General features: G+C 34.9%; 1 protein-coding gene across 3 annotated transcripts in view; it reads right to left on the bottom strand.

Moving 5' to 3' along the window:
• Positions 1-2229: 2229 nt before the first annotated feature.
• Cdh8 (cadherin 8) overlaps positions 2230-19544 on the bottom strand; it is a 390092-nt gene continuing 372777 nt past the window's right edge. Inside the window, exons 11-13 of one of the 3 annotated variants that reach the window (XM_040740772.1) lie at positions 10336-10587; positions 8640-8822; positions 2230-2698 (exon numbers count right to left, since the gene is read on the bottom strand). In XM_040740772.1, coding sequence (XP_040596706.1) covers positions 2652-2698; positions 8640-8822; positions 10336-10587 — 482 coding nt within the window. In that variant the 3' untranslated portion in view covers positions 2230-2651. Of the gene's footprint in view, positions 2699-3714; positions 8823-10335; positions 10588-19544 lie in introns of those variants that run through there. The other 2 variants (XM_040740771.1, XM_040740770.1) reach the window with 2 other exon arrangements.

Genomic DNA, 19544 nt, shown 5'->3' on the forward strand with positions numbered 1-19544 from the left:
TGGGGTTCCCTTACCCAGTTAAACAATTTAGGAAGACAGTAAGCAGAAACAGAAGTTTAAACATTTCACTTACACAGATACCAAATGTTTAAAATCAAAAGGCTGTGTTTACATATCCATGGAGTTACAGTATCAGAAGTCAATGATTTCATTTGAAAGTCTGGAATATCCAGTCTTGGAACATAAAATGAGAATCTACTATCAATGCATCATGTCAGAGAACATTGAATGATGAGCAAATCCACCCAGCAACAAGGTGGGCCATGAAGCACATAATCCCAAAAGGCAGATCTGGAAGAGAACACAAATATGAATATTGGGAATGGAGAAAGTTGTCAATACCCTGCATCAGATTCTGTGGAGGCAAAGAGAAGTCACTTCTTTAAATACAGCCACTTTGCCAACATTTATGCTAACAAGGAAGAAGGCAGTTTGAACCAACAATCCAGATACCATAACTTTGTAATGCTTATGGTATTTTCATTTAATTTATTAGAGGAATTTACAAAGTTCAATTTTAGGGACCACTGAGCAAGTTATTGAGACTCTGTCTGAAAATGGATAGCAAAGATCTATAAGCTTAGTGTTGGAGCACTAGCATAATAAGATCAAGGCCATGGATTTAACCATCAATGCAAACAGTGGTTCACTCAACTAATAATGCTATTTACGATATACATGTTTATACACACAGAGCACATGGCTTACACTGAAATGAAGTTACAACAATTTGGGTGCATCCTCTTTGTTTTTTTCAAGACAGGATTTCCCTGTGTAGCTTTGGAGCCACTCCTGGAAATAGCTTTTGTAGACCACTCTGGTTTCAGACTCACAGAGATCCTCTTGCCTCTGCTTCCCCAGTTCTGGGATTAAAGGCATGGGCCACCACCACCTGACTGGGTACATTCTCTTGAAATAGTGTTTTATATAAGAATTTCTCATTTTTTTGTGTGTAAGATTTTCTATCCAGCTTGCCACTGATGCAGTGTATATATGCATGTGTATATGTGTGTGTATAAAAAATTACGCCTTGTCTAACTTGTTCAGTTTGTGTAATTAGTGTTACTTGTATGTATATTTTGGTTTTAGAAAGCAAAAATCTCTCCTTTTCTTATTTTATTCATCAAGGGCATACCCAATGACTACCAATTTTATACCTGAATCTTACTCTTGTTATTTTATCAGCACAGCAGCGGTCAAAGCCAAGATTGCCTCTTGGGCTAGCACAATCCTGTCTGGGTGTGCTACTATCGTTCTGTTGTCCTATATTCCTATTTCCTTGCAGGCAGCTCAGTGATGCTTTTAAAACTGCAAGCCAAGGCTGCGTCTATAGTATGGTGCTAGAGTGCACATGTCACTGGCATGATGCCCCTGGGTTTAGTCCCTGGTACCACCAAAAAAGGCCTACAAATCCAAAGGTCTGAACCTGCCATCACTCTTCCAATCTTTCACATAAAGTGAAACAACTGCTTACCTTGAGTAATGAGGTCTCTCCTCATCTGTAAACATTTTGTGAATCTTTCACCTCATTCACGATGTGTATCTATTGTCTTCATTTACCACGTCTGATACTGGTATAGTATAGGAGAACAACTAAAGCCCCCCTATCTCCTGCTCTTCCTATTGTTTGCCTTTACAAACGTGACAATCTAAAAATTTCCCAGAGGAGTCTATTTCAAATACTCAAGACTCTTACTCGGTCTTCTTATGCATGACACATCGCTATCTATTTTTCTCATTTTATACATTTTCCTTTTTCCATGCCATCAATTTTTGAAACACACACTTATTTTATTATAATCATCTAGAACAATGGAATATTCTCTCAGTACTTTCTGTTCTCTAAGTAAGGACCTAGAAATTTTGTCACATGGGGATTTTGCGTGTTGGAAAGTCCATTGAGAAAAGCTACTGAGTCAATATTAATATTCAGGTCCCCAGAATCTGCCACTAGTCTATGACTATGACTGGAATATTATTGTCTAAGACTCATTCCAACACAGTCTTGTGTATGAATTGGTACACTGTGGTATTTTTCTCCTTGTTTTCAAAACAGTCTTAGCCTCTCTAACAGTATTGAGAAGTTTGCTGTTTCATCACGCATTGTGTTCCCTGCTAATTTATCCAATAATGTGTCATTTATTTGAGAAGTAGGAGAAATATGCTAATCATACATGATTTCCCTGATACAGACACTGTATCCAGGACAGGTTTTGGAGAAAACAAATCTTTTGTAAGAATTTTATTTTAAAAGTTTATTTGAACAATCATTATTGTCATTATTGATAGTGCTAACAATGAACTTAGATCACCTAGTTACATATCTAACAGTCAATCTTGACAAATAAGTCATAGCACTCATACTTTAGACATCAAGTTACAGAAAACCCTTTAAAAAGTATCATAGTCACATTCAAGGGAAAGCACATAATAGAAACAGAGAGTTGTCCTAGTCAATGATTCATAATTGCTGACTTTAACCTTCGACAGTAATGTTAAAATATTATTCATATCTAAGTAACCCTGGAGACTTTTGAATATACAGAGGGGATCTGAAAGAGCTAACATTTGCCTTTAGGGAAACTCTCCTTTCCTTTTGCAGTCATGGCCTCTTTGTTAACTGAAGGCATTCTTGTTCATGGTCCTTTTCTTCAGGTGGCATTCTCTGGTATTCCTCGTAGCAAGCCTCTTCTGTCATCTGTGAACAATAGAGAAATCCATTATCTATTTGTAAGCTAAGTAGAGTTTAGACCTGTATTCAAGGTGTGAGCTAGATTATGTCACGTGTAACTCAGGTTGAAAGGAGAGTCCCACAGGCCACCAGGAAGTACTTTCCTGTTGAGCTGCCATCATTAAAATAAGGGCATCTGTGTTAAACACTCTCATTGTCACAATCCCAGAAATGACCCAACAGCCTAGAGTTCATCTCTCTCCTGCACTTATCAGTTCTGTAAATTAATGTTGGCAGACCCCTTGATAAATTTCTGGATTTTTTTATGTTGCTCATAGCACATGACAAAATTTAGGCACCCTCAGGATATTCTCTGTACATTTGGATTCTTCCTTGATCTTGTAAATATATCATTGATACTCATATGCACTTTTCATAATTTATCCTCTGAGATTAAGGAAAATGTATGGCTTCTTTGTGCTCATTGCTTAATTTCCAGGTTTAAAAGCAAAGTTGTCATGAAGTTTTATTTTGCATTTTGAGTTCCTTCTTTGCATAGAGCAATAGGTAACTTACGTTTTGTTTCTTACCATAATATAATTAGAGCTAGGACTATTTACGGGAATTTAGGAATTCTGTCCAGACAGTCTTGTATGAACCCAAATTTAAGAACTGTTTAACCACCAAGGATGTCCCATTGATTAGTTTAGATGTGCTCTATTGGCTTCAATTTATGCATGGGGAAGGAAGTTCAAAGATGCCATCACATGTAACTTTCTTATAACACCTTTGTAGCCTAATTCCAGCTCTGGTACATGCTCAGTAAATGTAGTTGACAATTGTAGAAGCAATAGGATTTTTAATTGCATGTGTTCTGTAATTATGGAAATCATCCAAAATAATGGTACTGGGATACTGCAAATGATAAGGATACACTCTGATCAATAATTGTGTGTCAACTACACAGAAAATGTTCAAAATAAATATCTTCTTTAATAATGGACAATGAACACATCGTAATTATCATAAAACAAGAACAGTAATGATAGTAAACAGTTTATTCACTTTTTGGCCATCTGAGCAACAATGCAAAAGACTTTGTTTAGCAAAGAAAACTGTGTTGGAATCAAAGAAATGTAAACATAGAGAAAATCATTTCCTACAAAATATATTCTACAGTTATCTCCACAAAAATACAATGATACAAAAGCATCCAAATCCAACTTCTCAGTGAGATGCATTTAATTCTAATCCCAGGCTTTACGAGCTATTATTATGTTCATAAACAAAACTCACATTAAAACCCTTTACCTCGAGACAGATTGCTTTCAACTTCAAGGTTAGAGTCAGAAAAACAAAGAACCATCATTTCATGTGTTTTATAGTGTATGAGAGTGTGAAATGGAAGCTTATTATTATTGAAATGAGAACATAGTAGTGTAAATTATGCTGTGTAATTTACCCCAAGTGTGCGTGTATGCATATGTATTTGTGCACATGCATATCTATGTGTACACATGTGTCTATATGGATATTTATATGAATGTGTATCCATTCTTTTTGTGTTGATGTTCATGTTTAAATTGTGCATTCACGCAGCTTTTATAGTGATGCCCACTGTTACCTTATCTCTTTGACTGACAGTGATGGGATTTCAGGCACGCTCAACCTTTCCAACAGTGCCAGTGATGGGATTTTTTGAAATCTTATTACTGGTTGCACTGCCTTGATCTCAGATGGAACTTTCAATCAAAAAGGCAATCAGAAGGTTATACATTCGTGAGATTCCCTGCAAAGCCAACGATCGCATAATACAACATGTTGCAAAGGACTACTTGCCTCCAGTCCTTATGTGGCTATAAAAAGTAATTGGCTACTTAGCTCTCAGCACCCGCTTTCCTTCTCCAAAATACAGATAGCCCAGCTCTCTGTGGAGTCTCAGTGTGGAGTCGGTTGCTCCTAGGAGATTTCTAAGTCTCATGCAGAGACTTGTCTTATTTTAAGCATATGATTAAGCAAACTCTCAAAAGACACTTTTGTCTCTTTCTGAGGATTCTTGCCTCACTGGGGATGCTGATGAATCCAAGCTTCCTTTCACGTTATATACACACATACACTTACCCACCTCCCCATTTTTCTTACAATCATTTTTACTGTAGCATTTGTTTCATAGCACAATTTGGTGTGGGAAAGGTACCACATGTGTATAATTTATAGCATACTTCAGCCAACTTTTCATAAAAACTATTAAATGTATATTGATTACACTCATGAGAATTTTTATAAGTAATGACTTATCAATGTTTGGTAATATGATGTCTTTGTGGAGAGCAAAAAATGGTTTGATCTCATAATATAAAAAGTAGAGGTATGGGTTGATCTCATGTGGCCTCCAACCACGCAGGGATACCTCATCTCCTCACACAGGATCCTTGCAGTAAAGTAAGCAGAGGGAGAATTCTTTTGTTTCACATAGAATTTAGCACAGAATTTTGGGGCAATTATTAAAAAGGACTGGTAATTGGGATACACAAATACCATGGACACAACTAAATGAATGTCGAATGAGAATATTATATTTGATAAATCATCATACATGTGTGTACAGATTCATTTGATGTGTCAATATGGTTAGCATAAAAGAATTTCATGAATATAAAATGATAATAAAGTTAAAATGCCTTGCTTGAAAAGTTGAGGAAGGAATTGTTAAATCTCAATATTTTGATATTTTGAATGTGGAAATTCTAGTAAGATTTTTGCAAAAGTACATGCTATAGTTTAATTGCATGTGAGTGGGTCTTTGAGTACAATTTAAATTCAGAGTACTCTAAAAGCATATTTCACATAACCAAACCATACTATCTATATGTAACCATGGGAAGCAACATGTTGTCCAGCATATCAAAACTTTAGATTGGCTTTTATGCACAAACTGCTTGGATGGTAGTGGAAAGAAATATTAATATGAAGTCCATGTTTCCATGATGTCTTCCTGGTGAAAGTAAAATTCAAAGGCAGATTTGGAAAAATGGTTCGGCATACAATGCCTGATGTCCACAAGCACTATCATATGAACATTGTTCCATTGATCATCAACACTGAGGAGGGTGATTTGATATTTCTAGAAGGGTGTGATATGTCAGTTAAATATGTCTCCTTACAGCAATTTCCTACAAAGTGAACTGAGATAAATTTGAAGTGAAAGGGGAAAATAAAATGTAATTCCACCTTGGTTTCTAATTTGAAAGAGAGTTCGGTTTTGGATTTTTATTGTTACTCTAACTGATATTAAAAGTTTTTATTACTCTTCCTAATCTGCTATATGCAAAAGTCACTGTAGACTCTCCCCTGACTTCATGAAAACTGTTCAGTAGCCACTAAAGTAAGTATAAAGGAAGGGCTATGATCAGGCAATAGGGAACAATGAGGAGATGGGAAGCCACTGGACACCTATTAAATTTTTGTGTACTATTTAGTCACTTTGTTTCTGTCATAGTGGAGACAGCTTCCAGAAACTGTTGTCCTCCATCTCCAAGCCAAATCCATGCTTTCCGGCTTTCCTTAGGTATCCCAAGCTAGGAATTGAAGTAGTAAGTGGCAATAGCCCATAGATCTTGCTCTAATCATTTCTCTAAGGACCAAGAAAAGAATGGTTTTTATATCTACATTGTAATCTACAGTCTTTCTCCAAATCATGTTCTCCAATCCCTTCTTCACATTTTGTACTGTAATCTCACCTATAGGCTGTTCTTATGTATATTTGCCTTCTCATATTTTATCCTTTTCTGCTAACTCCACACCAGCCTCTGCCTCCAGGGGCCCCAAAGACATACTTGACGGTCTTTTAGGTACCGTATTTATTTTTATGTCTCCGATATTTTCTTGCTATGGGACCAATAGCAATCCATTTCTCTTCTCTAGTTATTTAATATGATAAAAACTCTTAAAATCTAAAAGTGCCCCACAGTGTGATTTGATTGCACAGTTTGGAATTTGAGTTAGAGTCAATAGTTCTGCCAAGATAGCTTCATGTAGCTGGACAAAATGATGACAACAAAGGTATTTATAAAAATATATTTCACAAAGTAGGAAACAATACAGGAGTTTCTCTGAATACAACACATGGAGTAAATAAACAATATTGCATTAAAGCAAAGTAGAAAAGTAAAATGATCTGCATGTAATACTTGAGTTTTATCATACATTTCCTACTCCTACATGGCAGGTTTTCATTACAAATTAAATATGCTCACATCTTCTAGTGCTGCTCTGTTTTTGTAGTCTAACACATTCTGAGTATCACCATGACCAGGGACAGAAGTGTAAAAAACATAAGCAGTAAAATTATGTACAAATCAGTTCCTGCTCTAAATCAGCTGAGGGAGGACTACTTGAAGCATTTTTATTGGGTGGGGCATTATGTAAGTATCTAAAAGTCTAGAGTTTAAGTATTCACAGGAATCAATATATTTTCAGATGTTTGTGCTTGTAGTAAAAACACCAAATACTAGGATTATGAAGAAAATAGAAAACAGTCCAAAAGTTTCTCTGGGAAATGCTGCTCCTGTCATCACCAGTCACAATAACACTTTCTACTCTAAAGAGACTATTACCTCTCCCATTGATAATATTGCCTGCCATACTTAGCTCATCAAAATGTACATGTATTAAACATTCATTGTGTAGATATTAATATAAAACAATCTAAAGGATTATTAATGGATATAATTTAGTTTTCCCCCCCATATAATCCCTTAATCTATAGATTACCAACCTTAATAAATAAAAGCATTATTGGACATCAATAAAATATTTATTTTGAGGATTAAACAAATAAATTCACACACTAGCAATAAAACCATCTGTCTCTGATGTGGTCCACTGTGGCATACAGGTTATCTCTGTGTCCTTGTGGAAGAAGATGAAGTGGAGGGAACCAGGAATCCTGCTTCTAGACACAGCCTGTTTGAATGGCATTTCTCTCCTCCCACCTTTCAGTTGGCATTCCCCACCCTGGAATGGATTACGAACATGTGAATATTTTAAGGCTCGACACAATATTTAAAGATGCTATTCAGTCTCTGGTGAGTGGGGCCAACATTTATGTACAACATGTGGTCACCGTACCATATAATCTAGGAGGCCTCCCCAAACTCCATAAAGTCATAGCGTACAGCAGACCAAAGTATTGCTTTATCATTTGTGACGGGATCCTTATTGGTGAAGGGGAATAAAACCATTTGCACTCATAAAAATTCTTGCAGAAGACACATATCAGCAGCAGAATCTTTGCCGGTCCATTTTTTCTAATAAAGCACCTTTTAATTTTGTTTTTTTTTCCTCCTAAACATTTCTCTAATGATTAGCTAGGATCCCAATCTCTGACTGAGGCAGTCAGGTAAATATCAAATATCCAAAGACTTCTAGACACTCCACATACTTAATTCACACTCCACAAGTTTTATAACCTCCTAACATATACTTTTTATTTTCATTATTATTTTTTGGTTCAACATTAAAATGTGGTTGAGTTTATAGATGATTGGTGCTAAACTTGCCTCTAAAACAAATAGCCACATTTGTTGTATCTAAGGGGAGTGACCCTAGAATATTACAGAATGCTCAGTTCCATTGATTGTTTATATAATCCACTGTCAAGTTTCTTTGTCACTTTCACCAACAGAGTAGAGTTCGCCCAGTCTCTTAAAGCGGGGACCCCAGTCACTGAGGTAGTCAAAATTCTGGTCTGAGTCTGATGTGGTAGACTCCAAGGAGCTGAGGGAGCCAGCCACGGACCCTCGGCCTTCATAGCCATAAATCTGAATGGAGTCATATGGTGGGGCCGTGGGGTCATTATCTGCCTCATGCAGCCTTACATTTATAAATTCATCGACATCAACACCATTTGGAACTGGAGCAAGCCCTTGCCTTGGCATAAACTGCAAATCTGGTTTAATATCCTTACGGGGTAAAAATCCATTAATTCCATCTGGGTTTTGTAAAGTTGCAATGTCAAAAGCCTCTGTGTCCTCCTCCCCGCCTCCTTCATCGTCGTAGCGGATGATGTTTTCTCGAACGTCTTCATCATCTTTGATAATTAATGGCTCATTTTTATGCCGCCTCAGGGTAACGAACAGAACCACAATGACTGTAAGAAAAACAGCAAATCACAATCATTCAATGATCATTTCCTGCCACAGCAGTAAAAAAAACAGCAAATCACAATTAGTCAATGATCATTTCCTGCCACAGCAGAGTAGATGATAGGGAAGAGTAGCAGCACTTTAAAATCACGTGTTTACAACTTTTTCAATCCTGTATCTTGAGTCTCTTGCTTTATGTTCAGCTGCACTGACAGCCAGAATATCAAAATCTTTAATAGCAAATTAGACTAAACACTTATCTGAATGATAAACACTACATTTTTATACATATTACTCCAAATCACTTTTTAAAAAATAAACATTTAGTTGTGTTATAAAATGTGTATAATCGGGAATCACCTCTAACGTGAGCCCTACAAAATAAAAAATAGCATCGTGATTAACATATTAAGAATATTGCATGAACTATTCAATATCCTTGCTTTCTATGTTTCTAACACATAGTGCATATGGTATTTGAAAAAATCTTTTTATGATGGTGCTGTTGCTGGTAGCAGTGATGTTTATAAGCACTCAGTCACTGAACTGTGGCCACAGCATATATTATAACCATTAAGTTATTCTTCAGCTAAATGATAGATTACTTTCATACAATATATACATTGTTACATAGGTAATGTCTTATAGTCAATGACAATTGTCAATCCTCTATCTAGAAAGTTTGTCCCCAGTGTAGGGCAAGAGGCAGGACTATTACCAAAATGTTAACCAGTTAAATGAATCATGAACTGACACAATCCTGAAGACAGTTTGCTTTTCAAGGTAAGTTAAGTCATAATTATTTTTTTTATATTTTCTTAGAAATAAAGTTACAGATTATGTGCTTTTGGGTCACAGAGTCTTACCATGTGGCTCAGGATGACCTGGAACCCCAAGATATCCTCTTTCTCCAAAGATTAGATTGCTAGATTACAGGGATGATTTCACTGTGTTCATGCTTATTCTTATTTTTATATTAAGAATGTTGAATGGAAAGGTAATAGAACTTTTCTCTCAATTTGCAGTCATTATTGTAATTTTACCTTATATGAATGAAACTATCTATAAAACAAATGTTATAAGGAGAACATATGTTTACTTGCTTGTTTATTTTCTTTGTAACTCACTGAACTCTGAGATCCAATGATGCAACGACCCAATCCATGTGTCATTTATATTCAGTGATAATGTGGATATAGGAAAACTACCTCTTGTACTAAACTCATTTATAACCTGCTATTCGGAGGCCTTTTTCTGTAACTGGTGTTGGGATGAGTATAGAGAGACCCATTCCCCACCCATTGCCAATTGCCATACTGGTGATGGTTTTGAAAGGGCACTAAAAATCTTGTTAACCATGGCAGCGTTTTCAATACCCTTTCTCACTTTATTTTTTCATAATAACTTCTGACTTTGAGAGTTCTTCTTCCACTCAAGAATGTTGAATAATTTCAGGTTACAGGTTGATATCTTTACTTATAGTCAGTTTTGACACTAGGCTATGAAGGCGATACCCACCTAGCAGCAAAATGATGCATGCTAATATGGCAATTAAGGCGCCCATACTGAGTCCAATAGGAAGGACATAAGCTTCAACATTGCATGACTGGACCACACCATCATTGGTACAGCCACAGACCCGGATAGTCAAGGTACTGGTGCTGCTCAGAGGGGGGTTCCCACTGTCACTAATCACTATAGGTAGAAGGTAGACTTCTTGCTTCTGGCGGTTGAATCCATTATGCTTTGCCAAAATGCTCAGGGAGTTATCTAGAAAAAGGGAAAATACAGTTACTTGTTTCATTTCAAAATGTATGCCCAAAGTGAACTTATTTTTCTAGGCCACGGGTCCTGTAAATGTTAAGTTACTTCCAAATACAAAAGACTAATCACAGCTTCTCTTCCCTTATGTCTCCCAACTTTATCAAGTGACATGAACCAAAATATCCACACTGAAACACAGTGCATGAATGGAAGCCAGTGATAAAATAGTAAGAGTTTACATTTCCTTGTACACGCAAAACAGATTTTATAACAACAGTCTTCAAGGGGTTTTTCAGAAGGCACATAATATATCCATATCATCTTCCACACATAGATGTGAGTCTATAATGTTATCAAAGAACTTAGTTAGATATAACATTACCATATTGAAAAGGACTACTTGAAATCGGATGGTGGTGGCACATGCCTTTAAACCTGACATTTGGGAAGCAGAGACAGGCAGACCTCTGTGAGTTTGAGACCAGCCTGGTCTACAAGAGGTAGTTCCATGACAAATTCCAAAGACACACAGGGAAACTCTACCTCAAAAAAATAGAAATAAAACAAAACAAAACAAAAAAAACCAAACAAACAAAAAAGAGAGAGCAAAAAGTCCACTTGAGAAGCTCTTTATTGAGAGACAGATTGGAAGAAAATAAGGATATGCAAAGTTTATTGACTACAATGCTCCTTAAACAATAGTCAGTATGCCCTGAAACATCTATCTGGAGATGATAAACACCATACTTCTATCCATTGGAGGAGACAGACCATAAATACTAAATTTCTATACAATCCTTTATGTGTGGTTGTTATTTAGGCAAGAAAATGGGATGTAAAAGCAGGAATTTCATTTTTCATTAATTATACAGGAATTAGCATCGGCTATGTGAAAGCTACAACTGTGAGCATTTATGTAATGTGTGATATTGTGATTTCAGCTTGAAGTAGAATTAGTCTATGACTAGTTCCATACTTGTTGGGTTCCCTGTAGCTAGGCTGGGATCAGCACATGACTGCCTGTCCAGTGGGTTACCTCTGGGCAAGACACCTGTGGAAATGTACTCTCACTTGGCGAAGACCAGTAGTTCATGGAACAACGTAGGAATTGGCAAATTCTTGCAGTATGCAGTCTCTTTCCTTTCTCATTATATTCATGATTCTTTGGGCAGCTTTTAGTTTTACTTTGTCAGCCACACATGCAATAGCTGTAATTTTCCTGGAAATTCTGCTCTTTCTCAAATATTTTCCCCTAATATTCAGCAGGGTGTTAATTCCTCTCAGATCTCTTATCTAGAGTTACTAATCCTAATCCTGGGAACTTTTCTCACTCAATAGAGATAGTTGGAGATAGAAAGCAGTGCTTGGATTATTAATGATGTCTCACAGTTGTTCTGAAAACAAGAGTAGGACTTACACAGCATAGGGGAAACCCTCGGGAATGTACACAGCACCCAGGCTTGAGAGTATGCTCCCTGGACACCAAGCATAGAATCATTGTCAGTATCTGGTATGCTCCAAGAGGACAAAACTACAGTGTAAAATGTGGGTTAGACAGATTTATCTTTGCCGTATACAGGAACTTCCATTGATGAAAGCATTGTGGTATACTGAGATGGAAAACAAGTGCTTCGTCAAAATCTGCCTTTTACATGGGACCATCTTGTAGAAAAGGGAACTGTATAAAAGCATATCTTTCAGACATGAAAGAATTGTCTGGTTTTGAATATTGTTGTCCTTAAAACATTGTGACCATGCCTATTATATTTAACTTTGTAGCCTCAAGTAGCAGCCAGTTGGCATGAGTACTCCTTAGTTAGTTGAGCCTGCAAAAATAAGGTTATACAGGGGGTGGGAAAGTGTATTTGGAAACGCACAAGAGGGAACAGTGGGGGCTTTTGTAGTGATCACGATCTATTCCTTAAATTGTGAATTATTTCTTAAAGTAAAAAAGAGAAGCCAATAATAAAGCTGTCCATGTAACCCTGGGGGGGTTCACCTCTGTCCAAATATGAATAAACATGTCCTGAGCTACCCAGGGTCACTTGAGTGCAATCAACTTGATGGCCAAACTTTTCCTTGTGTTAATGCCCCTTCCCTACTTCAGGACCTGAAATCCAGCAGAGGCTGTAGTCATTTATATCCTCAGGAGAATAACAGTCATATTCCATATATTTTAGTCTGTCCTTTTATTTTAATCAATAAAAGACACATTAATGTACAAAATGGGAACCTTGATTGTCTCACAATAGTGTTTTGGTCAAAATAAAAATAAATATAGTTACTGTGCTGATATTATCTGAGAAAAATATCACTATTTCCATCTGGAAATTTTCCAGTATTGACAGACTCACAGACATCAGAATGCTGGGTTACTTCATTACTGTCACTAAATGATATCACCTATGATTCCAAAGCTGTCCAATTACTGGTCATCAGTGTCCTAATGATTTCTAAAACAGTCAAACAAATGGACAACTATTCCATTCAAATGACTTTATTATGGTGAATCCCATCATATAATAACCTATACTAGGATTTTGTAGAACAATGGGAATCGTTCTCCAAAATAGATGCATAATGATATGTAATTGTATTTTGTTTAAGATACAAGCAGGCCTATAATGCTTTACTAGTATGTAGTGAAGCAAAAAAGCACACAGTTAATAATTTTTTTCTAAATTTCTTTGGTTGTGCCTCATTATATAGCAATTTGCACAACAAAAAAGGTTTTCTAATAGAGTTAAGCAGCTATATACCAAATGATCTGGTTCTTTTTTTTTTTTCTATGACCTAGAAGGAAATACCAGTCAGCTAAAAGCAGGGCAACATTATCTCAACACAGATGCAGAATCCATAGTTATTTTTTATTTTCAGAAAGTGCATGACAATCTTGAGTACCATTAATTAGCACAGGGATCATTTTTTGGATGGCATCTTGCCCTGCAGTTCAGAACAAAAGATATGAGTTGTTTTTCATCGTACAAAATTAATAAAATTGTAATGAGGCCTTTTCTCTTGGTGATCGTCTTTTTGTGGCTGATGCTATTTATACAAGAAAGTATTGCTACATATTCTCTCTTTAAAGTAGTCTACAGTGATAATTGAAGTTGCAGCAGGAATGTTATTTGGTGCCGACCAAAGCCTTCACTTGTTCTGTAAAGCATCAGAGGATATAATATTCACTCCTGTACTAACCCTAAATTTGCATTTGTGTTGTCCTTTCCACACGCATGCAATTATTGTGTAAAGATGTATATGAGACATTCTCCTTGGGTTTACCTACCAGCCCCAGGCAATATCAAATCACTGTTTATTTTATTTTATTTTTAAATTATGTGTGTTTGCCTGCATTATTGATTTACTTAAGATTATTTTTAGCTAACTAAACTAAGTCAGCACTAGAGAATATATTTAAACTATAGAAAAACAGTTTCGTGCACTTAGATCTAATGTATCTGTGTAGTTGTTGCCATTTGCTCTAGTTGCTTCACTGGCCATAGGTCTTAAGCGTGTATGTTCTTACTTTTCCTTCTCCTAGAGCATACTTGATATTTGCTGACTTTGTATATAGCTTTGTATCAAGTGTAAATCTTTTCTTCGTACTAGAAGGGGATTTGTAGTGAGATATCTACCCAGCCGGCACCTGTTGCACTGACCACACTCATTTGGGCGGTCACAGGCACGGATGTGAGGGGGAAGGCTAGGTCTGGGATCCAGGACCCCAGTTCGCTCTCTTGGTTCTGGTTGGGTCAGGGAGAGCAGCCTGTGTGTGGAGCCTTGCAGCTGGAACTTGAGGGTCATCGGTTTCTTATGTAAGTGGCTTCTCCCAGAATATAATTAACCTATGTTTAACCAAGTCCTGTGTATCTTAATCTGTGATTCTATAATACCTGTATATGGAGAGAAAAATTTAAAAGACACATTTCAAAATGTTCTTGTAGGTATTTTTTTCTTATAAGCTTACATTGGTTTTTAAATCTTATTTAGTTTTTAAACGTTAATCTTATCTTTCTCCTTTTGTTTGGTGTTTTATACACATGTGCACCTTTAATTGGTTAAGGTTGCTTTTGGGTAGTGTTCCCCTTCCGGTTTTAATATCATATAGAATTTATGATTTCCCACGCATATAATTGATTTTCTCAATGTTAACTATTGCCTAAATTCTCTTTTCCCATTGGTACTGAATGGTCTCTCACAAATCAAGTGTACTGGGCTCACACCACTTCAGGGGTATTAATTTTATTTCAACCTTCTTATTTTTTTCAATCTTGCATTCCTGGCATCCGTTCTAACCAGAAATTTCTCTTCTACCATGTGCTTATGTATGAAACTGAGCTATTATGGTCTATTTGCTGTTCTCTGACAAATATAGATGCAGATTGCCAGTCTCCACGAGAATTCTTTTAATAACTTTGGTAAATGTGTGAAAACCGAAATATATCTTATATAATATAGAACTTGGAGCACCTTGATAAATTTAAGGCTTTTAGTCTTTACCAAATCATCATTTATTTTATTATATTATGTGTGAATATACTATATTAGATTGAAGTAATATTCTATCTTTTGTTATATTGTAAAAATCATATTGTCAATAAACTGTTGCTTATATGTAAAATATTACTATTTTGTCAATTGCTTTTATTTTCAACAATCTTAAATACTTTTCTTTTAGCTTTAAAAATACTACTTTTATTAGATCATCGAATGCAGTGTGGAAACAGGAGCTCCAGGTAATGCTCATAAAAATTACAAAAGGATATGACATTGGAAATCTTATAAGATGGTTCAGAGGAAAAGGAGTGAATGAAGAAATATGTATTCAAAAATAAAAATATAAATAAACATATCATAGTGAAAACACTGCAAACTTGGAAAATCTTGAAGACAATGGAAAACATTCATATGAAAAGACATTTGGACAATTAACAGAAGAATTTTCATACAAATAATGAATTATTAAATCTGTCAACCAGTAATTACATTCAATAATTGAATATATCTATCTATAAAGCATGGTTTATGTGCTGTGCGTGTGTTTGTGAATGTGTGTGTGTGTGTCAGAGAGAAAGAGACAGAGACAAAGAGAGACTGAGACAGACAAAGAGAGAAGGATTGAGTTACTATAACGTGTCAAAATAACTGAATTTGTTACCAATATTTACTGAAGGAAGTGTTCTACATACTAAAAGCAAAGAATTTCAAGTGGTAATTCAAATGCATGTTAAAAATAAAGAATATCAGTGAAGATTTTCACGTAATTTTAGAAGACAGTATAAGTACATAATTTATGCTTTTATGTCCTGTTTTGGGAGCAATTATACTAAACTATATATATTTAATGTGTTGTTGAATATATCACATAAAAATACAAAAATGTAGTGGAAAACTCCATTTTCCCACTTTCAATAGAAAACTTGAGAAATGATAAAATGACAAAACTTTCACACCAGAAGCCCCAGAACGTTCCACTTAACAATTGAAAAATAAAGATTTTTCCCAAGTGCACTGGAGACAATCATCATTACAAAATGGATAAAACATAAAGTTAATAGGAGATGATAGAAACAAGACAGCAAATTACCCTAAACCACTCCAAAGTACGTTCTCACTATAAAAAATCAGAGATCATTGATAGAAATTAATTAAGGTTTAAAAAATGAGTGGAAGTTAAATAGTTCCAAGCTCAATATCCAGTTGGCCAAAGATAAAGTACTAGAGATATAGAAAGTATTATGATACATCAATATAAGTATGTATTTATATGTGTATATACAAGGAAATAATAAACAAAGTAAAATGTATAGGCTGCAACTCATGCATGTGTACAGGTAAAATTCAAACTCCATTTGACTGTGTTAAAAATCTTAAAAATTTCAAAGTAATAGCTTAAATTTTCACACTAAGATATCAAGAAAAGAACAAAGTAATCTTAATATAAAGAAGAATGAAAATTTTGAAGAAATAGGGAGTAAGTTATTGAAATAGAAATTAGGAAACCAAATCTCAAAATGTTTTGGCAATTTGTACCTAAAATCATCTATTCTCCAGATGTCAAGAGTTCATTAATTGTCAAGCATTATTGATTCAAACTAATATTTACTTATCTTATGTCAGCCAGATCCCCAAGATTATTATAAGTATAAGAAATTACAGTTGTACTCTACCTTGTTCTGGTCTTAAATAAAAAGATTTCTGATTTGAGGTAGATGGGAAAATGACTGTTGGTATTTATTGGAAGATATTTTGACTATTGCTGCATTACGTATTTACATGTATTCATTTTTCTTTTTCTCTTTAGTTGCTTTCATAATTTGATTAATTTTTTCAATAATAGAGAAATGTGGTGATAAAGGAATACCTATTCACTTTAAAGCTGGCTTTAATTTTACTCTAGAATTACTGGAAAACTATGCATTTCTTGCATTTTGATATTGTATAGTCCTATAGTTCTGCATCTTAGTCTGCTCGCCGGTTTTGACTTCTATTGCTGCTCACTTTATTTTTTTGGCATTCATCCAGCCATTTTGAGCAGGATAAATGTTAGATTATGCCCTGGCACTGTCTTATTAGAGGAATCAAAGATGTGTCAAAAACTAGAAAACACATGAGACAAAAGAAACAACTGAAATTCATGTGCATGTACAACAGGATCTCTTTCTTTTCCTTACTTTGCTTGAAATTAAATATATGGCAATAGCATTATTCGAGAAATAAGGTTATGTTGGCACTATCTATTTAGGATATGACATTTTCTTTATGGAGCTGATACCCAACTGAATAGGCAAACGTGTTAGCCAGTACAGGTCAGCTGTATAATCCTTGGATCCCTGATGCACTTAGTGATGTAGTCAGTATTTACATTTTACTTTGTATCTTTCAATAAGGGATTTTCAGTTGTCTTATCCTTTGCAGCGTTTTCTTTATGAACATGACACCAAGAAGGAAGATTTAAAAAAAACTTGCTTCTATTTATATCATTTTTATCTAGACTTGATCAATGAAGGACATAGACTAATACAGAGTAAACATGGATGAATACCAGCAGATATGCTTCAAATAACATTAATACCAAAATAGCATAAATATTGAGTTCTGGCTACTTTAGTCAAGAAAGAGAGGTGTATATTATAAGCAAATAATGACAAGATAGATAATGTCTATTTTCATATATATAGACTTTTTGTGTTTTGGGCAGCTAATCCGTAATGTCTTTGTATAAATATTTTTCAAATTCTGGCAATAAATCAAGAAAGTATTTTAATTTCATTAGTGATAATTTTCTGTAATTTCTCATTCCATCAGGTCCATTGTTTAGCCCATTTATTTGCAATTACTTTAGTTTCAACAAATTTAACATATGATTCATTAAAACCAAGATTTATTTTCAAGGAGTAAAGAAATGAAGCCTCTTGTAGGATTTTTAGTCAGTATGTTCACCAGTCAATTTCTGTTACTTAATGAAATAAAATCAATAGATATAATATTTTTGGAATATTATATTGATGAAATGGATGTTATGTCTCTCAAATATATATAATTTATGTTTCATTTTTGTCTATACTTAAAGGTTATTTCTTTTTGAGTGTTTTTTCCAAGTATCTCTAGAAAATTTAGTGACTGGATATCCAAAAACAGTTTGCATTTTCATCAGAACACTATTATAAAAATGATAGAGCAATGGAGATTTGATAGACACTGAAGATATGAAAATAAATGAAACTTCCAAGCAACAAATAACCAATTTAAATGCATAATGAGTGTTCAGCAAATATTTGTTAGATAAATAAATGACTAAATAATCATAAGTTATATTTTCTTTCATTTCTCTTCATATGACTTGAGAAAAAAGGGAAGTTATATGTGGCTAAAATAAATCAAAGATATAGTTCAATTTCAAACTATTGGAATGCATGCATAGTCTATGTTTGTATATGGAAATTTAAGAGACTGAAAGTTTATATATCTTTCTCTGGGGATGCTTCATATCACAGAAAATGAGCAATAAATGGAGAATGCATAGGTACAAGCAGGAAAGCTCAGGGAAGATGTATCACAAATACTGGAAAAACTGTCATGTAAAATAGGTGTTCCCTGGAATTCTCCTTTCTGGTTAAAATGGATACCTTGGCCTTATATTCATTGAGTAGTCCATATTTAGCCCATAAGTGTTTTTCCATGATTATTGATAGTATTTCATCACTCAAAATTGGAAATCAAAAGGGTAATTTCACACAAGTTAATATAGTCTTCGTTTACCTTTAGAAATGGTGCATTTATTGTGGAATTGCTGAATTTGTGTCTCTCAGATTCCTACATATAAACCAACACAGTGTAGCTGTATGTGAAGTGGCAGAGACTAATGAGTCCATAATATTTGAATACCTGATCATATAGGATGAGTGATCTGGAAAGAGGAGGTTCTGAAGAGTTGGCATTCTCTATTACCTGCTTTCCATACTCAAACAGAACAACTATCATGGGAGCCTCTAGCTGTGGTCCCTTATTTGCCAAGGGAAGAGGTCTCCGCATGACACAAACTTTCCTCTCCAGCATCTCTAATTTGATCTTCTTGTTTCTAAGAAATAAAATTCTGTTGTTCAAGTCATCTATCTGCAGTATATTTATCTAATTTCAAGGGTAGATTAAACCCTATTGAAATCACACATATATTCCATGATAAATAAATAAAATTTGATTTGAAGAAATGTACAATATATATCTGGGTAATTTTTCAAAATTACCCTGCTTTTCTACATAATTATGCACATAATTTTATATAATTTATCCCACAACTTTAAGTTTTTCCCTCTCTCTTCCTCCCTTTGTTTTTCCCTCCCTTCCTTATTTCATCCCTTCCTCTTTCCTTCTCTCCTTGATTTCTTCTACTTGGCCTCTTGCAATTTTAGTAAAAGTGTCCATTATAATTTCTTCCAATATTTTGGACAACACAACAGCAG

The sequence above is a fragment of the Mesocricetus auratus genome, unplaced genomic scaffold, assembly GCF_017639785.1.
Source record: "Mesocricetus auratus isolate SY011 unplaced genomic scaffold, BCM_Maur_2.0 Super-Scaffold_100714, whole genome shotgun sequence".
In the NCBI taxonomy this organism is placed as follows: Eukaryota; Metazoa; Chordata; class Mammalia; order Rodentia; family Cricetidae; genus Mesocricetus; species Mesocricetus auratus.